This window comes from Heliangelus exortis, chromosome 1 (genome assembly GCF_036169615.1).
Source record: "Heliangelus exortis chromosome 1, bHelExo1.hap1, whole genome shotgun sequence".
NCBI lineage: Eukaryota > Metazoa > Chordata > Aves > Apodiformes > Trochilidae > Heliangelus > Heliangelus exortis.
In genome coordinates this window covers 120,277,576-120,300,607 of record NC_092422.1, presented here as the reverse complement: position 1 = coordinate 120,300,607, position 23,032 = coordinate 120,277,576, and the positions used below count along the sequence as shown (strand labels likewise).

At 40.5% G+C, this 23,032-nt stretch overlaps 1 protein-coding gene across 5 annotated transcripts in view; it reads right to left on the bottom strand.

Moving 5' to 3' along the window:
- The window catches only part of TSPAN9 (tetraspanin 9), a 167,567-nt gene that overhangs the window by 4,468 nt on the left and 140,067 nt on the right, over positions 1 to 23,032 (bottom strand). For all 5 annotated transcript variants that reach the window (XM_071762658.1, XM_071762652.1, XM_071762644.1 and 2 more), the window contains 5 exons: positions 4,619 to 4,810; positions 2,905 to 2,979; positions 1,333 to 1,434; positions 567 to 698; positions 363 to 446 (listed from right to left, as the gene is read on the bottom strand). In XM_071762658.1, the coding sequence (XP_071618759.1) occupies positions 363 to 446; positions 567 to 698; positions 1,333 to 1,434; positions 2,905 to 2,979; positions 4,619 to 4,681 (456 nt within the window). In that variant the 5' untranslated portion in view covers positions 4,682 to 4,810. The remainder of the gene's footprint in view (positions 1 to 362; positions 447 to 566; positions 699 to 1,332; positions 1,435 to 2,904; positions 2,980 to 4,618; positions 4,811 to 23,032) is intronic.

Genomic DNA, 23,032 nt, shown 5'->3' with positions numbered 1-23,032 from the left:
TTCAGTGGCCATGATTTGACTAATTCTGGCAATTTCTAGGATTTGATTCCAAAATTAAGAAACCCAAACAGTTCCCTAAGAGGCAGGGTAACAAATGGCTAAACATAGGAACTCCAAAGTGGTGCTCTGAAGGAAAAATGCAAGTAAGCAAAGTGCCACTGCAGCATGTCTTCTTTGCAGGAATGACTACTGACCTGCTTACTTTTCTGAGTAGATGACCTCAAATGAACTTGTAATACAAATCTGACAATTCAAAAATAATGTTCAAACTCAAAGAGGTTGAGCACCACTTTTCACACAGCAGAACCAAGAATGCTGACAGCAAATCAAAGCCCGATTGACAAACACCATAGCAGCATTACCTGCATTATGAGAATGCACATCCCAATCATACCAAGGACATGTTTATTTTCATCGAACCAGGTCATAACTCTCTCATAACATCCCTGAAATGATGAAAGATGAGAATTGAAATCCTAAGATCATGTTTCCTTTCATGTGCATTCCCTCTATTTTCTTCCTTCCCTCCCCACCCTAGCCCTTGAGCTGGGCAACACGAGCCTTACCGTTCTCCACACTAACTCAGTAGAGTTCCGACCACAGTCTTGGGAGTTTTCTGTACAACATCGGTCTGGGACAGTGTTTTCTCCCAGTACTGGGTACCAATCAGTAAAATCATTCACACCACAGCATTTCATCTGTGACAAAAGTAAAGGATTCACAAATTACCTTGACAAGCATAATTTCTGGATCATGCACCACCACAAACCTTTTGCTTTTGCTAAGCCACCGTGTGACTTCAAAAGTCACTTCAAAAGTTCCACAACACTTCTTATTTTTGAAGTGCTTTGTGCTCAGGGATCACTAAAAGCAAATACTTAAAAACATTAAAAAAATGAAACCAAACCAACCAAGCAAAAAACCTCATAAAGAAAATAACAGTCCCATGTCTAAGGTTATATCAGTCTTCTTGTCACAGAAACATGAACACAAACACCAAAGCATAAGGTAATCTGCCCACAACCTACATCTGCTGATCACTGAAAGCCTAGCTGTCTAAGCTGCAGTTTTTCCTATGCATGTTTTACTGCTTCTGTTCCTGTGCCTGTGACAGACACAGAGAATCTCAGAGACAGGTAAGCATCTTTCACCTTACAGAGTACACTTTGACCCTGGGTTTCACAATACCCCCTGGATGTTCAGGAGTGCAGAATCAGAAACCAAAGCCTGCATTAACCATCTTTCAGACTTCAAATGAATGCCACGACTAATAGACTGCAGCAGCTTTTATGACCAAATTTTTATTTTTCATTCTATTGAGACAATAATTACCTCTGCTTGAATGATATTCCATGCATTTTTCAGTCCAACATTATTTTCTGAATTGTATAGCTTCATTCCTTCCTTCAAATCCTTCTTTGCACTCTCACTAACCTGCATCATGTAAAAAAAAAATCAAAAAAAAAAGGAAGAAAGAAAAAGAAAATCTATGTATTACTGCTTAGAGGACCAAATTGTACAATCTTGCATAAGAAAGTATATCACACCTTTTCTTACCACAAACTCTCACAAGTCAGTGGGACCTTTCAGCCCCTGCCAAAGCCAAGTCTCTTCCTCAGACTGCAAAATACTGGATGAATTCTCATGAGACAGGAGGCCAAACAGCTTCCCCTCTACTAGGAGTCCATCACGCAGCCATCATCTGATCCAAACTAACCGAAGAGTGACAAGCAGAAGTCTGCTGAGCTTACCTTGCTGGAGACAGCCCTTGGCAATATCCCACAGTGGCCTCTCCTGCCTACTTTAATTTGCTAATATCATAAAACCAGACTCCTAGCCTCTCAAACTTACCATAGCTATCCCTTGGACAGGTTCAGGCAGACCAATAAAAAAGTAATGATAATAAAATAGTAATTTTGGCCATCATGCAAAAAAAAAAAAAAAAAAAAATTTTGAAAAGGGGCATTATTATTGTTCTCCTTGTGGGAACAGACTTGCAGGATTCATGATTTCCAAATGTGCTCTTCTTTCTTCAGAAGAAAAAGTTGGAATGCTTAATGGGAGATCTGAGATGTCCCACATCTTGCATGTATTTCAGTCTGAGCCTGGAGTCCCAGATGCAGGTAGGAATGTACCTTGGCTCTGACATCAGTGAGCTGATGGCAGAGAAATAATTATCCTATGGGTCCTCGCATAAATGTAAACTATATTATAAGATCTGTTTCACCCCTCTTTGACATCCCATTCAAAATCAGAAAGTCACCAGAGCTCGCTGAAATTGACAGTCATAACAACAACGTGGGAACAGATAAATTTCTGGTAGAAGCTCAGTTTTAAAATCTGTTTGGACAAGCTCATGCTCTGCTCCTGTATTTAGCAGAGGTCTCCAGTTCCCCAAAGATTTTTCCAGCCTTACTTATCTGAGAGGCCAGCCAATTGTGCCTAGCTTTATTTAGGCTCTACTAAATAGCTGATTCCTACATATGGGTTTATGAGAAGCTGCCTCCTGATCCAGTCCACACCTTTGTCAAACTCTCTGGTTCTGCCCAGTTGCAAGAGACAATGGTGAAGCCTGGAATAACCTGAGAATATCCCAGGCCTCTCTCCTCAAGTCCTGTTCAAGCTAATCAAGTCTTAAGTAGGACCTTCCACAATCCAGGTCCACAAGATGATAATTTTCTTTTAGAGACATTAAATAGCTGTGTTGAAGGCTATCTTTGCCCTCCTCATCACTTCTTCCTTCCCCTGCAGAAGCATCTTACAGAAAACACCCAAGATCTCAAGGTTAAACCTCCGTCAAAATGAAGAGCAAGGCAAACACACAAAGCTCCATGAAACAAAAGCAAACTGAACCCGTTTTTACATTCTAGTACAGATAGTTATCTACATTGCATATCAGCTTACCTTGTCCATATAAACAAAGAACAATATGAGTAGTATCAGCTCCGCCAGAAGAATTATCAGCAAAACGATGAAAAACTAGAACAAAGGAAAAGCAAACAATGCATTCATGCTTGCCAACCAGAAAGCAGACCTGGGGCTGCTAGAAACTCTAAATACTATATATAGGCTTTGTCCTTTAAACTTTACCTCTACTGCCAAAACCAAGCAAGATTGATTTCAAACTATTCAGGAATATTGATATTCTGTTGCCACTAAAGCTTGTTTAGTAGTTCTGACCACCCCTGAGGAAATTCCTGCCTAGTATTCTCTGAATGTCAAGTTTTGCCCTGCTACTGATTTGCAGGTTCCAGCGATGATTTTGTCTTGCTTTTTTTGGCTGCTGTCACAGCACGCAGCTCTGGTAATCCTGTTCCTTTGTATGGACTACAGAACAGATGCCAAATCCATTACCTCAAAGATCAATGTGACATGCCTCAAGAGTAATTCCCTAGCAGGTGGGCCTTAACCATCTCTGAGTGGCTGCTGGAATAGCCATTATATTACTCAGCATTTCTATTCCCAACTTTATGGAGCTGAAATCTGTTTCTGCCGTGTGAGCTCCAGTAGTTTCTTACAACTTTTCATGCCCACTAATTGGTTTTGTGCACTAATGGATTGACACACAGGCATGGCATCCCCCACACAGACGCTGGAGGTGCAGTAAGCTCTCCAGTCAGAAACTTATGATAGCCATGAGAGTATAAAAAGACTTTTGCCAAACGTTGTAAAAATATAAACTTTTTTAAAAAAGAGAAAAAAAAATTAGCTGGTGTTGCATTTTGTGTGGATGAATGACACAGAACTCATTACTATTCTCTGCTTGCTTTCCTAGATGTACATCATACTAAACTAAGCAGCAGATAGCAAGAAACAGGAGTACATTTATCCTCCAGTTTAATTCTCTGAGGTGGACTAAGGAATCTTGCCCAAGTTTTCCTCAGCACCATGTAAGGGAGACTTTAACATGAGAAAACCTCATGTGCTCCTTAATGCCACAGCACCTGAATTGGACGTTGTCTGTTTTGAAAGGCCTCCTCTCAACTTTCTACCACAATACCTCTCTCTCCTTGGGCTCGGGAGAAGTATGATGAAGCCTCCTGGGTTTATGCAAAAAGAGTGACTCATGCTGTGTTTTCTGAGAGGTGTTCCTAACCTCTGTGTTTCAGTGCTGGACAAAGACTACCAAGTATCAGATTATTTACTGACAAGGCCTGGCAGAGACTTGACTTCTGAATTTTGGGTCAGACGTTTTCCACCAACCTCTGAAAAAGGCCTTAGATAAGGGGGAAAAGAAAATAGCCATGGGAGACTTTGAGTGGCATCCAAAAGCAGTTGTGCTTAATGTTTTCAGCCAATCCTTCTGACAGACATTTCCCAAAGGGCTATACAGGCTGTCCCTACAGTTCATGTTTAACCATTCAGAGATAACTGATAGTAATTTGCTTTGCCATCTACTATATTAGGACACAGAGCAACCAGGATACATTTGCTATTACACCAATGATAGCACTGTAACCAAAACTATGGGATGTCATTCTGCAAGCTTCCAGACGACTGAAAGCCAAGGGCAATGTTACATTGATTCACAGGACTATTTTGCACTTTATTTAAATAAAATAATACCGAAGCAACAGCCAGTCACTGGTCTTAGTGAAAAGAAGTATTGATGTCTTACACTCAACAGGAGGCACTTGTTTTCCTTGATAGCACCTAGGCAGCCCAGGAAGCCGGTCACCATGATGACTGTGCCAATGGCAATGACGAGGTTGGCAGCTGAAAGCGATGGAAAGCTAGGAGAAAACGTGGCAAAGTTTCCTTGTGACACTGACAGCCAGATGCCCACACCCAGCAGCCCACAGCCACATAACTGCAAAGAGAGAAACAAAAGAAAGGTTTCACCATTAGAATAAATGGCACCGGTTCCTTCTCCCCAGCTCTGAAAGGAAAACATTTGTCAAGCAAATTCACAGATAACTGTTCTGCAGTAATGCTCTCACTTGTTTGGTGCTGAAACAAAGTGTTCTTGGCCAGACATGGTCATGTCACCTATATTTTAAAATATATTCAAAAGCCACTTTGTGGCAGAATTCTCTTTTTAAAGACTTAGCACATGAAACCAGGGCTACCAGTTGGTCTCCCAACAGCATAACCCAAGTAAATTTTTCTTCAGGAAGGTAAAAAACATTACTTGAAAGAATGCTCCATTGTACTTATTTCTGCAGACACCTACAATATCTCAGAATATCCATCCCCATATTTCCTCACCCTTAGATGGGCAAAGAAGTCATGGAAATAATTACAATAAATACTATCATTTCAATAAATATTTGCCATAAAATGCCCAGTCTATGTAGCCAGGTTGGGTTTCGCTATGAATTCTCATAGCTTTACTGTTGTTTTCTACTGTTCAGTCTCAAAAAAAAAAAAATCAGATTTCTAGGTTTATTACCTACAAGAAGCTCAACTTCTGTTAATCTCTGTAGGTAAAGAGAACCTGAAGGAAATGCGAAGCTGCTAATAAAACATAAAATTAACTTCACTTTGCTTCTTAATCTTAACAAAACCATGTCTGGTTAAAGAAATAAAGTTTCCCAGCTTAAGTCATGGGGCAGGTCTTCAGAACAGTGGCCAAGTGTTGCACTACAGGGGTCCTAAAACCAGACCATCTTTTAGTGCTTCCCATCCAATCTGTGATCACTTTGCAGTCAAAGCAGAAGTAGAAGTTGGTTGTGCGTTCTGTCAGCTACTAAACAGATCTACTACAGTTTCCTGTCAAATCTGTCCTTTGTCAAGGTCAGAGACCAATACCTCCACTAAAAGGGGGTTCATTTCTGCCTTCTCATGAGCACCAATCTGGCATGATGAAGAGCCACAGACTTAACACTTTGGGCAAATATTCCCCCCTCCTGGACTAGGTAGCCCACAGGGCAGATAGTTCAGGATAAAGCAGGCTCCTTTTGGGTTTGCTGCTTCATGGAGCAAAGAAAATAGTATCTTCTTGCATTCATATCACCTTATCTTTGAATCAGGCTTATGATTTTCATAATCAGATTCATAGTTATTTTCTTTTAGTTCCACTGTGACACTTCTATGCCCTCTGAGTCCCCTTCCTAATTTGCTTGAAGCTTTTGATACTGCTTTGCATCTAGGAAGATTTACAAGTTTGGTAAGAAATTGTGACCAGAAGGCCTTATGCAAGTTGCTCACAGGTATTCCCATGGAAAGCAAAGTAAAGCATATCCCAATGTACCAAATCCACATCAGGCAAAGCATAAAAATACAGGATTGTGTAGACAAAGACAATAAGCAATGGAGATAAACTACAAAGTATTGGTGATTACTTCCAGGCCTCCTTACACCTAAGCATTACCTTAGCAATCTGGAAAAAAACCCCACAACTATCTAAAGCTCAAATGCATGTGTACTGGGTAACAGAAGAAATTGTCAGCATTCTTGCAAGGCTAGGAAGCACCTCTGCTTGCAAAAACTCAACACACAATAATTCTGCAGAATGACTTAGGGATCTTGACACCACATAAATGTCACACCTGTTTCCTATAACAGAGCTAAATGCAGCTGCAATATGAGTATGTGCAGTAGGAAAAAAATCAAACAGCTAGTATCCCTATGAAAAGACTGAGGCAAAACATACACACATGCTGGGAGCAGGAAAGGGCCCCAGAACTTTCATCTCTTCGCCCTCTATCTGTTCTCTTCAATTCATAGTCTGGAAGTGATTTCTCTTTGCCTTTCATGGTATATCAGCAAGGTGAGTGTGAACTTGGACTAATGAAGACCTGTGGGGGGATGCAGAAGAGAAGTCTCCTCCCCACATCCTGCTGCAGGACTCAGTAGCCATCACCACAGGTTTAAAGTGTCTGCAGTTGCTGGAATCAGTCATTGCTCCTGTCTTAAATTCCATCCACTCTGTCTTCTGCAGTTTTTGTGCCTCAAGCCCCCTCAGTAATCCACTCTGTGGCTCACCTGGAAAACTGCAGGCAGTAGCTCTGCAGTGTGATGGCTCAAGAGGTTAGAAGCAGCTCTCACCACACAACATTCAATTAAGTGGCATTTCTGAGCTGTAAGGGCTGTACACAGCCAATGGCTGATGGCATTTCAATCAATGGCTTCATGACACTCCATGGATGGAACTGTAAATGTTTCTGAAACAGCTTCTAAGACTGAAACTGTTCAGTGTAACTTATCTTCAGAACCTGAATTCAGACCTTAACACAAATGTGTGTCCTGGACTTCCACGCTCTATTAGGCTCAGACATCACAGGCCTATCTCAAGTGTTTTAAAGAGGGCAGTGAATTCAGGAATCATCAGGCCAAAAGCAATAGATCATTGCAGATAAGCAAGATGGTGGTAAGAGCAAGATCAGTGCAAAAGGCTTAAAAGAGAAAGGGCAGATTAAGGACAAAACGGAGTACACGCGATCAACAACTCCAATTATGAGGACAGTAGCAGAAAAGATAGAAGATGAAGCCCTTATCAGTATTTCTTCGCTGTTTCATAGAATCACAGAATCATTAAGGTTAGAAAAGACCTCTAAGATCATCAAGTCCAGCCATCAACCCAACACCACCATGCCAACTAAACCATGTTCTGAAGTGCTATGTCCACAAATTTTTTTAACACCTGCAGGGACGCTGACTCCGCCATTTCCCTGGGCAGCCTGTTCCAATGCTTCACCTCTCTTTCAGTAATGAAATTTTTCCTAATATCCAACCTGAACCTCCCGCAGTGCAACTTCAGGCCATTTCCTCTCATCCCACAAACAGTTATAAGGGAGAAGAGACCAGTCCCCACCTCCTTACAACCTCCTTTCAGGTAGTTGTAGAGAGCAATAAGATCTCCCCTCAGCCTCTTCTTCAGACTAAACAACCCCAATTCCCTCAGCCACACCCTGTAAGACTCGTGCTCCAGACCCCTTTGCCAACTTCATTGTTCTCCTCTGGACATGCTTTAGCACCTCAGTGTCCTTCTTGTGGTGAGGGACCCAGAACTGAACACAGGACTTCAGGTGCAGCTTCACCAATCCTCAGTAAAGGGGAACAATCACCTCCCTAGTCCTGCTGGCCACACTATTTCTGATGCAGGCCAGGATCCCTTTGGCCTTCTTGGCCACCTGAGCACACCCCTGTTTCATGTTCAGCCATCTGTTCCTTTCCATGCGGCATCTTTCCAGCCACTCTTCCCCAAGCCTGTAGCATTGCCTGGGGTTTTTATGAGCAAAGTGCTGGACCCAGCACTTGGTCTTGTTAAACCTCATACAATTGACTTAAGACCATAAGAAAAAAAAAAATAAAATCACAATCCTTGACAGAGACTGGGTCTAGAAGAGAAAGGTGACTTGGAAGTTAATCCAGAAAGCTCATGTTTATGCTTATTTAGTCGAAGTTAGAAGCACCTAGCTGCTTAGGTGAGGGAAGGAAGCGCCGCCTTCCAAGTGTAAGAAATCAGGAAAGTGAGAGACCCATTGGTCCATCATGGGATGGACATGAAGACAGAAAAGTACCAAGAGCAGAAGCAGAATCAAAGCTGGTGAGAACTCTGTCAGGTCTCATTTTAGGAGAACCTCTCTTCAGAAGACACCTCCAAAGAGGAGAGATTTCTTCACTTGCTTGTGGCAGCCACCCTAGCATTTTAGTAAACCCAGGAGCAATACACTTTATTTTCTGGTGGTCACCTGTTGCACCTTCACCTTTTCACAATGCCTCTAACAGGGAACAAGCATTCAACATTTGATGTGAAATTGATTTGCAACAAAGGTCTTGCAGATTAGCAACTGAGCAGTGCTGTCTCCAGGCAGGCCATTATGGAAATAAAACTTGAATGCCAGACGTTTGAACATGTGGAGATAAGAGTGCTTTACAATGAGAAATGAAGTGGTACATCAGCTGAGGCAGCAGACATGCCCGTATTTGCTCTTACTTCCTGCATTTCTGATGTCCCACTGAAGACAACCATGGGATAATTCCTTTCCAAGTGCTGTAGTGATTTGCTTACCACGCCAAACTGTGATTACACTTCTTCCCTTCAGAGCTTTCTGACAACTTGCTTTAGTGCAGTACTACAGCTATAGCACAGTATCTGCGCTGATCGTGCTCACACCATGGCTGATTCCCAGGCTCACTGAGCAAGCTAACAGAAGTTCTTTTCACAGACTTTTTACTTCCCAAAGTAACTTTTCTTTATTCCTAAATTATGCTGCAAGTTCAGATTACATAATAAATCAGGTGACGGAGTGGCTTTAACGACTAGGGCTGATCCATGCAAACATAGATATCTATGGCGACTGAAGAGAGTAAACACTCAGAAAGACTTGCAAGATTCGGTAAAGGACATGTCATCCTAAAAACTTCCATAAGGTGGCATCCCACACCAAACAGAACTACCAGTTCAAGTCAAATTTTATTTTCCTCCTCTCCAGAGCCCCTCAATTTTTGTGATTTCTTTTCTGTTTTTATCTCTCTACACCTATGCAGTGCCAGTGCTGTTGAAGTTAAAATTTATGCTTTGAACCTCAGGTCCCAGGCTAAATGCTTTTTTTACTTATGCTTATTTAAAAAAAAAAAAATCCCAAATAATTCCACTGATTTAGGACTTAATGTTATACAACCATGCTAACCAAAGCTAGATAGAATTCTAGAAATAAAATAGATTTTCCTGACCCTTCATTGTTTACCGAATCTCATTTTTTATACAATGCAAACACTGTAAAATGCAGTTACATCTATTTATTCTCACAGTATCCACCTCTTTCTGTCTGGTACAACTGAATCCTGGAGGGTGAAAGCAAAAATATAGATCAAGTAATTTTATTAATTCCTTTTTCACCATATAATTAAATAATATATGCTGCTTAGTATTTAACTGTGTGAGAGTGAAAGCACTGACCTTCCTCCCCCAGGGAAACATTTCAACAGCATAATAAATTCTCAGAAAATGTTGGTTCATTTCCCTCTCATGATCAGAAATTACCATTCTCCAGACAACCATCAAATCTCTTCCTCTGGTGTTGATGTCATGAGGGTAATTGCAGAACTATTGGAAAGTCAATCACACACACACACTGTTACTTATAGGGGAATTCGGGCAATCTGTGACACACATATTGTGGTTTTGAAAACAAATAAAAGGAATACCAACTTTCCCTCATCTGGCTACTTCACTATCAAAGCCTGAACTCTCTTCAGTACCTCAACATCTATGTGTCATTGCTATTGTGGCCGAAAGTATAACAGTATTCTAGGAAACATTAAAAAGGGTCTCAAATGCTTCAAGAAAATTTAAAACTCTGGGTAAAACAAGGACAGAGCAACACTAAAAGCAACACTTACCCTGACGAGTGTTATCATCACAGTGAGAAAGGGGCAATTTTATTTTATTCTGTTTTTTTGAGCATTGTGTGAACAACAATACAAACTTTGACAATAAAACATCATATCCAGATTTAGTTGCCTTAATCTAAAGAAGATACAGTGAGAGTTTACAAGACCTAGGAAAGGACTCACAGATGGTCAGAGGTATGCCAAGACTGACATATTGTACAGAAGGAGATTGTGCACTGGATTATCTAGCCTGGAAGGAATTATAAGATAGGATGTGAACGAAATACTCACAACTCCAGAGGTCAGTATGAAAACCAAACAGCCTGTCTCTTTAATCTTTTCTAATAATAGGAACAGGGGGAATTAAGCATTATGTGGTATGTTTTGTTTCACATAATTAGAGAAGTCAATTGATAAATTACGCCATATGTAACTACAAGAATCAAGTATTGTGGCCACAAATGTCAGTAAGGGTTGAATAATTTTATTTATTGGTAACAGCATTTGTAGTTTGTCAGCATATACACAAATGGCATTTCATGCTTTGTGGAGTAAGATGACATACTTCTCAGAATAAGACGATGTATTCAAAATCAAGAAAAACTACCCAGAAGCAAAAAAGTTGGGGTAAAGAAGGGATATGCAGTTAAAGAGAGGATATGCAATTCTGGTAAGGTTTGTTAATAGAATAACATTGATGGACTCACGCTGGAAGTAAGTCATTGAACATCATTGATAAGGAAGGCATTGGTAAGAGGAAAAGGGATTAGGTCATACTCCTCTTGACTTTTTCTATTAATGCATCCCCTGCACACAATGTATGATGGAAAAACTGCGTAAGAGTGGAAGGAAGATATATTCTGAGACAGCAGAATTTCTACTGCTGGTTAACTACCAGGCAAGCTTTCAACAGACTTGGAATAGAACAGGGACAGACGATCACTAGGATCAAAATGAAGAAAATGTCTCAGTTTGTACCTCCACTTTGAATAACAGGACTTGGACCGCCTGTGGCTCAGTTTAGAGAACAAAAAGCCCCCCACCTTACATTGGGCTGTTTTAAAACAGGCAGTCTTGCTTGAAGCAAACATGATATAATGAAAAATACATGGGACAGCTTAAATATGGATCCCATAAAAATAGCCAAGAGCACGGGAGGTTTGTTATGAGGAAATGTTAACAGCTTCACTGTGAAAATAAGTGTCAATGATTTCAGGAAAACTGCAGTGACAAAGGACACTCTGAATTAGGCTTTGATAAGCCTCTTTTTAAACTGTAAGTCAACAGGGAGATGACCTGCACCAAAAGCACGAGCATGAAGAAGGCATATGGACAAGCAGAATACACCACCAAAGCCTAGCACAGCAAGGTTTTACAGTGCCCAAGCAGCTTTTAAAATCATGCCTTCTGTTGGGGTCAGCAACACTTTGGAAAAGCTGACAGTAGTATTTCCTCCCTGTTTGGTATATCCTACAAGATAAAGATGACGTATCTTAGTTGTCTCTTTCAAGACAGAGAGATTTTCCAACATTTCTGCAACTGACTATCAAATCTGGCAGTTTACAGAGGAGATGAGGAAGAGAAGGGTCCCTAAGAAGTGGCAGAGTCTTCTCACTCTGTCTTTGGTTTTGGGCTTGGTGTTGTGTTTTTTGTTGTTGGATTTTGGTTTGGTTTTTTTCATCTTCACTTCTCTTTGATTTATGTTACCTTAATAAGCTCACAGGTTTCTATAGAATCACGAAGCAGCACATCTTGAAAAAGTTTGAAAAGATGTTCTTCCCCACCACGCAGGAATTTTTAAAGAGAACTCCTTCTAGACACAAAGATGGACATCATGTTCTTTAGCAGGTTTCCACCTGATTCAAAGACTATATCAGCAGGAAGAGTTTACATCTTATGCATTTTGGATCCAGTTCTTCATTTGGAAACAGTCTGGTGTGGAGATTCAAAACAGTAAGAGATACTGTTCAAAAAACCACCACTCTGTCTTCCTGTTTCAAAAGCCCCTGTTCTTGTTCCAATACACATGTATAACTTTTGGAAAATACTAACCTTGTTGTCCAGAAAGATTGTCACCACAAATAGCAGGACTTTTCAAACTATCACAATGCATTATTATACATTACTCTGTTGAGACCACAATATAAATCAAAGCAGAAGGCATCTTAAAGGGAAAAGGGGACTCAAAGCTAAGCAGTGGAGTTGTTCCAGTAACCAGCAGGCATTGGAGCTCATCTTTTGCTTTTGCAGTATTCTTCCCTGAGATACAGATCAGAATGATTGCTCTGGAAGGCTGCAGGGACGAGACAGTCTCCACAGTTCCATGTATGGTATTTGGTTTCATCAAAACAGAGATATACTTTCTGAAAATTAAGGGTTTGAATGCCACTTTGTCATGTCTGGATTTGGGTGGTTCATCCATCTCTGGGACGGGCTGGTGCTTAAAGGAGATTTTCAGGTAAGCTCAGATAAATTATCCTGCTTTGGCTTGATAATCCAAGGGATTAATCAAAACTGGGTCTTAGCAGCTGAAAATCTCAGAGAAAGCATCTTGCAAAGCAAGATCATCTTCTAAATATGATCCAAAATATAGCAGGGACACCAAAAACTGTGAAGTTCTTGAGCCCACAGAAAATAAGAATGAATTCTGTGAATATAGTTAATTATGCCTACTTAGTGTTACTGCCATAACAATATTGCAAGAGTTAAAGTCCTCTACAACATTCCTATGAACTGGACACTGGTGCAAGACAAAGCAATTATTTTGATGTCTCTTTTGAATATAGTGCTGTAACAGCTGTAATGGCAATGTGTAGAAGAAAGTACACAACTGGAATCTGTGCAAATACTGAACCTCCTTAATGCATATGCCAGATAAAGCAGCTATCCTCTTCCAAGAGTGCTGCTGGGATAAACCTGAGAAACTTAAATGAGGTATCAGAGACTGTGATCTTTTGTGGAGCTAGCAGGAGAGCTACCCTAAGGAACATTAAAATCTGAAACTTCTAACAGCCTGTGGTTTGGAAATGTGTCAATTTGCTGCCAGAAGCCTTAGTCTTTGGCTTCAATGCTCTTACCTAGTCACCTTGGAGCCTTCAATATAGGATGTGTTTTACAAAAGGAAGTTGTAAGAGCTGGGTTTGCTTTTATTTGTCATGGTCAGCTTAATCTCATCTTTACTCAGTGGAAGGGCATCTTGGGTGGCTCATGTTACAGATTAGGAAAAACAGTCACTGGGAAATTAGTACAGCACTGGAACAAGTTATCATGAATGTGTAAAAACCTACAATTTTAAGAGGTTTCCAATGCTTTGCTAGGGACAATTGTGGCTGACCTGACCTAGCACTATTGACAGAATTGCTTTGGTATGACTTGCAGAGATTCCTGCAAAGCAACATTTCTATGATTTTATAATTTTCTCAGCTACCATGTTCTTCCTAATTTGTGAAAAATTCAATAATCACGTCATTTCTAATGAACACAAGAAGCCTATTGTGGCCAAGAAGGCCAATGGCATCCTGGCCTGTATCAGGAACAGTGTGGCCAGCAGGTCCAGGGAAGTGATTCTGCCCCTGTACTCAGCCCTGGTGAGGCCACACCTTGAGTCCTGTGTCCAGTTCTGGGCCCCTCAGTTCAGGAAGGAGACTGAGGTGCTGGAGCAGGTCCCAAGGAGGGCAACCAGGCTGGTGAAGGGACTCGAGCACAGATCCTATGAGGAGAGGCTGAGGGAGCTGGGGCTGTTCAGCCTGGAGAAGAGGAGGCTCAGGGGAGACCTCATCACTCTCTACAACTCCCTGAAAGGAGGGGGTAGAAGGGGGAGGCCGGTCTCTTCTCCTGGGCAGCCATCAGCAAGACAAGAGGGCATGGACTTAAGCTCTGCCAGGGGAGATTTAGGTTGGATATTAGGAAAAAGTTCTTTACAGAGAGGGTGATTGGAATGGGCTGCCCAGGGAGGTGGTGGATTCTCTGTCCCTGGAGGTTTTTAAAAAGAGACTGGTGTGGCACTCAGTGCCACGGTCTGGTAACCACAGTGTTAGTGGATTAAGGGTGGGACTTGATGATCGCAGAGGTCCTTTCCAACCCAGATGATTCTGTGAAAGCATTCTGAGAAAAGCATTATTTCTGGAAGGCTTACAGGAAAAGAGCTGCCTAGTCTGGGGAATGAGCACACTTGGGTGAGAATGAGCACCTTATGTGAGACAGCAGTGAAAATAGCAGAAATACCTTGAAATGGGTGAGGGGCAAGTCAAGGTTCTGAGTCATTTTAGCAAGCAGATCAGTACAGGTGATGCTGTAGTAGGTATGTTCTGTAGACCTCCTGATGAGGAAGAAGTACATGAGGCCCTCTTCATACAGCTGGAAGAAACCTCCCATTCACAGGCCCTGGTCCTCGTGAAGGATTTAGACCACTACAAATATCTTCTAAAGGAAGGAGTTTGCCCATGGCTATCCACTGTTTGCTTCTGATGTGTCTCCAGACCAAAACTGTGCTAATCACTACTCCCTCATTAAAACGGGAAACCTGACAGCATAAGCACTTTCCAGGGCCTTGATCACCACCATTAATATAATCATGTACATTATATTTGACATGACAGAAATAAACCATCAGAAACATGTGCTTTTCAACTACATGCAAAGATGGACACTGAACAGCTCTCTTGTTTTTTCTTTTTCTTTTTGCAGATCCCTACACCAAAGGAGCATTTGTAGGCACCTCATTACTGACTCCTAGGGTCCATGTTTCTCTAAGACCAGCAAACATGCTTATAAATATGCACCCAAATAACCAGCCTGAAGAGTACTGTCTCCTGGCAGACTAGAACCAGGCAGAGTGTTTGGACTTGTACCGATGCCCTCCAAACATCTTTTTAAAAAACAATACTACAGATACTGCTTTTCCAAGGAAGCAACTGCAGCCTGCAGGTACCACTGTGTTATTTTCATGAGTATGAAGCTTCCCCAAAGCAGAGCTATATTAAATATTTTTCAGATCATACAGATCTGCATCTCTTGCAATGGTTTTCATAATTATATTCTGTGAATAGTCTCCATGGATTTACAAAGGGAAAATAGTTCCTAAGAAACCAAATAACCTTCTATAATGAGATGACTAGCTTGATGGGTGGGGGCAGGGCAGCTTCAGTGAGCCTTTTGACACTCTTTCTCATAATATTAATAGAATCATAGAATGGTTTGGGCTGGGAAGGAACCTAAAGATCATTTAGTTCCAAGCCCCCTGCATGGGCAGAGACACCTCCCACTAAGCCAGGTTGTTCAAAGCCCCATCCAACCTGGCCTGGAACGTACCCAGGGAGGGGCCACCCCCAGTTCCTCTGGGCAACCTGTGCCAGTGTCTCACTACCCTCACACTGAAGAATTTCTTCCTAATGCCTAACTTAAATGTACCCTCTTCCAGTTTAAAGCCACTACCCCTCATCCTATTGCAATATGCCCTTGTAAGAAGTCCCTCCCCAGCTTCAGGTACTGGAAGGTGTCCTTGGAGCCTTTTCCAGGCTTGTGAGGGAGGTCAAACACTGTTGTTTGTAGATAGGCTGTGGAGTCTCCATTTACAGAGCTATTCAAAATCTGAATAGACACTGTCCAGGGTAACTGGCTCAGGTGACACTGTGTGTTCAGGGAGGGTCTAACTAGATTATGTCTCAACAGCTCCCTTCCTACCACACTTATTCCATGATTTTATTAAGGAGATACACTCTCAGATATCATCCACTAACTATTTTCCAGTTGTATTCTCTACTTTGTGCAACCACACTCTCTTCTTTTTCCTCCAGTATCCAGGGTCTTCCTGAACAGATAAAGAATGCACCCTTATTCACAGCTTATGTCCACCACAAGCATAGGCCTGATCTGCTCATGGCTGTCATTAACTATTAGGAGGTAAACATTTTGTTCATGAAATTCCTACATAATAAAACATCAGTAATTATAAGTGTGGAAAAATGGTAGTAATAGTGAGGGACTTGGAGTGACTGGAAACAAAAGATAAACAGAACATACAACTGCAGAATGATATTCCCAAATACAAACTTTCTGCAGGATGATTTGGGGAAAATCAATATAAAAGCGCAAAGTGTCAAAGCAAATGAGACATTATTTTGGACTGTGCTAATTCTTCCTCTGAAACTCTACAGCTATTTTGCGTGGCATGCACAATGGCAACAAAAAGAAACACAAAAAGATGTCCATATCTGCAGCTGTGAAAGGTCAAATCTAGTTGTGACAATGCTAGCACTATAAAACTTTTATATATAATGCACAACACCCAAAATGCAGTAGGTAAGAAAGAAGACTTAACATTTGAAGGGGATTCAGAGATGATGTATGAACAAAGATTAAAATGTGTACAATATAAACTTAGAAGGCACAGGGAATAATGGGGGCAGAACCTGGAAACAATATTAGATTTCTAAAGAAAAAAAAAAAATATTAAAAATCATAGATCAACTACAGAGGCACTCCTGAAATCAGCAGGACTGGCAAGGACCTAGTAATTCATCTGCTGGGTGGAAAGACAACAAAACCACATAAAGTTCAACATATCACAGATAACATATATAAAATCCAGAAAATAACTAATACAGAAGAAGGACTTATGTAGTCACTTCACAAGCGAGACTTGATCAGATGAGTATTTAAAATATAATTCCCAGAGGCTATATAATTTTATGTAAAGGCTAGGTAATTCATAAAACCCATAAAGAACTCATGGGTCCTAAAGAAACACTAACTTTATGCATTTATTAAAATATGCAGTTAAGCTGTCCTTGATAACAGGGTTGACAACAATAGTTCATTTAAAATATAGTAACTAAGCATTATACATAATCTTCATATTAAACCATTTTCTCATTAGTAAGCAAGGGGATAGAAGCAGAACTATTATCTAAGCAATTCCTCATAACAAATGAAAATCCATCAGTTTTAAAAGCAGTTCTGACCATTAAGCCCTATTTCCTAAACCCTGTAAAGATATCTTTCTGAAATGCAAAGTTTGGGGATTAAATTCAGTCTTTAATTCTTGCAAACGAGCCTTGCTACACAGACTTCAAATGGAAAGCAGGCAGCAAATTGCAATGCTGGCTTTTAATGCACCACTTTTTGAAGCTACTTGTCAGAAGATGTAAGTTTAGAGCTCTTCTTTATGTAACATCATTAATTTGAAAATGGAAATGATTTTAAAATGCTTTTATTTATTTTACTTTATTATTTCCATGAAGATAATTTCACTTGAAATGAGAATACAATCTGAAAACCATCCAGACAGAAAGATTTCCTAAATTCACCTGCACCATAGAAACATTCAGATCTGAGTTTAATAGTAAAAGCAAATATGTGTTGCTGCTTAATCCCATTAGACCTTCAGAAAACAAAGGTTACTGTGTTCTTTTAATTCTTGGAATAATTAGAAGAATATTTTACTGCAATCCCTAATCCCTATGCAAGCATAAGCAAAGTACAAGTTTTGTATATGTTAGCAACCATGATTTGGCTAATAATATATTGATTTGTCTCATTATTAAAACCTCTTTCAAACCTCTCGAGTCTGTGGATCAAAGCAAAATAACTGTATCTGCAAGACCAAACAGCATATCTAAATCACACTCCAAATTCCAGTATATGAAAGAGCCAAGAGAAATAGATCATACAACACAGGAAATCCTATTTTATTCCATTGATAGAAGAGAGAAAAACAATGGTGTCATGATCTGTTGAGTTACTCAAGTGCTCTAATTTTAGAGCAGCTGCACTAAGGCCTTTTGAAAACAGAACTGTACAGCTATTTAAAACTATATTCTAAATTAACGTTATGTATATGCTATTCTGGTTTGAGCCAGGATAGAAACAATTTTCTTTCCTATAATTTTACGTTCACTTACGTCTCTTCTAAGCTGAAATTAACAGCAAGTTTCTCAGTCAGTGTCTGCTTCTAGGACTGATACACTAAATAGCTATGGCAAGAGAATGGTGTGCAGAACCAAGGCCACTGCTTGGTTCCAAAAAGCATCTTATGCTCCAGAAACAGAAAAGGACTAAAGGGGTCAGACCTGCAATCCTCATTTAGGGATGAGTGGAAGACACAGGTCCAAAACTGACCAAAACAGAATACTTCCATCCATGTCATATTCAGTATAAATTTGAAGGATCAGGAGGGCTGAGTTTTTTCTTTGCCCATGGTCAGCATCCTGGGAGGATTCCATCCATTTGTCTTTGGTCCTGACCTGTGCCTTCCTGAATCCATGTGTTCCTGCAGCCAGTTCCTGTCTTCCACTGACTCCAGGAGCCCAGCCCTGCAGCCTCGGTGGTGATCTGAGCATTACTGGGGGGATGGAATGAGATACTGCTTTTGTATATATTTGTATATATTTAATAATTTTCCTTTTCATCACTACTGTTTCATTAAAGCTGTGTAGTTTGGTTTCCAACATGCAAGTCATACTCGCTTATGCTCTCTCAATCTTCTCTAGAGGGGAAGAGCATCTGTCATTCATTTAAGTGCCAGCCCTGCATTAAACTGACAATTTGCACAAATGCAGGGGCATGTATCTGCAGTACTTTCTTCTGAGATGTATATCCCCACCTATTTATTCACAGACACTTTCTGCCCCACAAAGAGTGCAGTCAAATATACATTTACAATTTTTAGCATTCACTGGCACGAAGTTCATGAAATCTAGGTACCTCTGTCAGTCACGTGATATTAATCTGTCTCTTTTTTCCTGAGCCAATTCTCCTGAAGCCTCTTTATCCTCTTTGTTTATTTTAATCACAGCTGCTTAATTCTGCTCTATCTTTTAATACCAAATAAAAGCAATAGTAATAAACAAAAAAATAATCATATGTTTCATGGACTCGGGGCAAGGCAACAGTCAACAACATTCATCCATATTTGTCTAAACTGACTGAGGATCTTTCCAGCTACGAAGAAGTTACCATGACTTAAGATACTCCTTTGAAAACGTGCTAAAGGGTACAACCAAGAACACAGTGCTCTACATCAGCTCAAAAGATGCTAACAGGGGTTTAAACTTCACTCTGCAAACCCACTTCTATCCCTCTCTTTCAGCTGTTGGAGGCACTTCTGAGAAAAAATGCGAGGCATCAGCATGAAGAAACTACCTACTGGAGTTATTTGTAAACCAATCACTGTATACATGTGAAGTAAGTCTTGTGCTGAATAAACTGGACTACCATAAGTATTTTTCCCTTGGTTAATTTGTTAGAACAAAATCCCACGGAATTTGCCCCCCCCTCTAATTCATGACATCATTTGGCACCACTAAGGAGTAAAACTGACTTCCAGTTTTACTTACTTTACATCCAATAGTAGCATGGCTTCCAGTTCCCAATGACCTTGTATTGCTCAAGCTTTTAGTAGAACTCGCATGCCAATAGTAAAATATATCAGACAACAGGAAAAAAGGCAGGAAAACAAGTCATTTGCTCTCAGCACTACCTGCTCTTCTTGGTCTTAATATACAATGTTGTGATTAAAAACAGCAATGATAATAAAAGCATGAACGCTCAGCATTCATTAGGAAAAAAGAATCAGTAAGTATATTAGATCTACCAAAGTAAAAAAGTTGTATTACAACTGATTAATTTCATGCAGACTTAATTTTTCTTGGGCAGTATTCAAAGCTATACTACCTCTTTCAATTAGTTTTTTTTTTTTTGTTGTGAAGCTACTACCTGGCAAATAACATCTCCCAGTGGACTGGAAACATCTACGTATTCTTAAATACTCTAGGGCAAGAGGTCTCCAATTAAAGATGTTATACATTATCCATCCATTGCCTGGATCATCCATATCTCACTACTTTTAAAGACTTAAATAAAGCTAAGGCAAATGAAACCTTCCAAATGAAACCTTCCACTAGTGGCTTGCTGGAAATACTACAGGACTGAACATGACTCTCTTTAGACAGACTGCTACCAAGGACTGCTATTAAAGGGACCAGATAAATAAAAAGAGGTATCAGAGCAGCCATGTGCTATAGTGAGGAGAGCTACAAGCATCAAAGAATAAACAGATGACTCGTCAGTCAACTGAATCTCACTTTTCCCTTCTGTCCAGAGATCTGTGTTAGGGAAGTGAAAAAGAGGCAATCACACTGGCTCAGGGAGAAATATGAAAATTCACTAACAAAATCCAGACAGTTACAGGTAGATAAATACCTTTCCTATCCCAAAGAAAACACAGGACAGTGGCATTACACCACGTAAAAAATACGGATGCATGCTGCAAACTGTCTTTGAGTCCTTCATTGCTTCCAAGAAAAACACATTATAAAAGCTTTCATTGACTTGTCTGAAAGGAGACTTGAGAACTACCTATTGTATGGCTACAGAGTATTGCAAAAAGGATGGAAGAGACATATGTCTGCTTTATTATACCAACTTTTTCATATCCCATGATGAAACAACCTTCATATCTGAAAAGCTAAGCAAGAAATCACTGTTGCCAGGTGAAGGCTGTGATGTTATCTTCGTATCTGAAGTGCTAGATAAAAAGAGACTGGGACAAAATAATATCCAGCAATCAGCTCTAAATCTCTGCAAGTATTAAGAACTCTTGCAATTACTGTAACTAGCAAGTGAGTATTCATGATGCATATACATTAGTCTTAAGACAGGCACTGCTAATAAAACAAGCAGTATAGTTTATGATTCAGTAAGGTCACAAGGTCAAAATGGGTAGCCCTAAAAAAGGTGAGAGAAAGCTACTAGAACAGGAGGACAAAGAAGGTGAAATCAGAAGGAGCAGGTAAGTTGATATATCTCATTTTTTCCACAAGCCACAATGAAGAAGAACACTCCTCATCAAAATGAAGCTTTTAATTTTTCTTGAGAAAATCCCAAACCATTTCAGGCTAAACTCATTCTAAACTCATCCTGGGCCCACCAACATTTTTCCTCAGATGAATATTTTTGTTCAGAATGATGCTTCACTCTCATGAAGACAGTGGGAATGTGCTGCTGCACAGACCCCAAGAGCAGCGAGTCTTTTTTAAAAATAGTAAAGCTTAGTGCTGTGAAAGGAGTATGCTTACTTGTCTTTATTGGCTCCCACATGATACCATAGTGTGCATGTAACAGAACTAGTGAATTCTCTGGAAGGTGAGAACTCGTAACACTCTGTGAAAATGTATTTATAAAGCTCTACAGGACAACAGATGATGGAGCCATCAGCATCAGTTTTTGAGCACTCAATGTTTTAAGGTATATACCCTTTTATGCTTTTAGTGATTGACTTGCTTAGCACAAATTCAGCTGTCCAGAAACAGTGACTTTCAGAGTCAGAGGTTTATATCTTCAGCATCTCCTAAGTTTATCTCTGAGCTTCCTTTCTAGTCTTCCTTCCAAGCCTGGTATACCTGGAATGTCCTTTCCCACACGCGTTTGCCAAGTCATCAGCCTTTATGCATTACAGCTCATCTGGAGGGAACTTGCGTTGTGCTCAGACAGCTCATTTACTATATATAGACCTGAGAATTATCTATGATTATGCAAAGGCAACATACTGAACAAGGCACGGACATGCATCACAGAATCACAGACCAGTTGAGGTTGGAAGGGACATCTGGAGGTGACCTGCTCCAACCCCACTGCTCAAGCAAGGCCACTTAGAGTCAGCTGCCCAGGACCATATCCAGGAAGCTTTCTAACATCTTCAAGGATGGAGACTCCACAACCTCTGTGGGCAACTTGTTCCAGTGCTTGGCCTGGAACAAGTAAAAAAGTATCTCTCTTTGTGCCTTTTGATTCTTGTGCTTTCAAAGGGAACCACTGAAAAGAGCTTGAGTCTACCTTTGCACTCTCCCCTCAGAAGTGCATTTATATACATCTTATTTATACAATGTATTTATATACATTTATTATATCCTTGACCATTCATTCTCTTCTCCAAGCTAAACAGTCCTGGCTTTCTCAGCCTTTTCTCATATGAGAGATGCTTCATAATCTTAGAGGCCCTTCATTTGACTCTCTCAACTATGTCCACACCTCTCTTGTACTGGGAAGCCCAAAACTCCAGGTGTGGACTCACCAGTGCTGAATAAAGGGGAAGAATCACCTTCCCTCATGCTGCTGGCAACACTTCTTCTGATGCAGCCCAGGATACTGTCAGCTATCTTTGCATTAAGAGCATATTGCTGTCTCCTGTTCAGCATGGAGACACCAGGATGCCCATGTCCTTTTCTGCTTTCCAGACAGGGGGCCCTCGGCTTGCGTGCACTGGTGCATGTGGTTGCTCTTCCTCATATGCAACACTTTGCCCATGAAAATCATCTTCACATCATGATTATATTTTGAATGAAGCAGAAGGAACTCATCCAAAGCAAAAATGGGGCTCTCTGTAGCTGAAAGCACAAGCTGGTACATTTCAAGATAAACAGTAAGGGCCACCAAAGAGACCCCAAGCAACTTGGTTCTTTCTGCAAGGGCAGACAGAGACAGGTCTGTCACTCACACACAGCCACTCTAATTACTGCTTATGCAGCCCATTGAAAAGCTCATAGTCTGGCAAGCACAAGAAGGTGAAAGACAGAAAAAAGACATGCCAGAACCCACATCTGAAAGCTTAAGCAACACGTAAACAAAACCTCCAAATCTCTAAGAATGTCAGAAAGAGAGAAAAGCAGTACTACCTTTATCAGAGGAATGTGGTATTCAACCCGGATTAGTTACCTTCTTTACTATCAGGTACCCTGTTACATTATAGAAATCT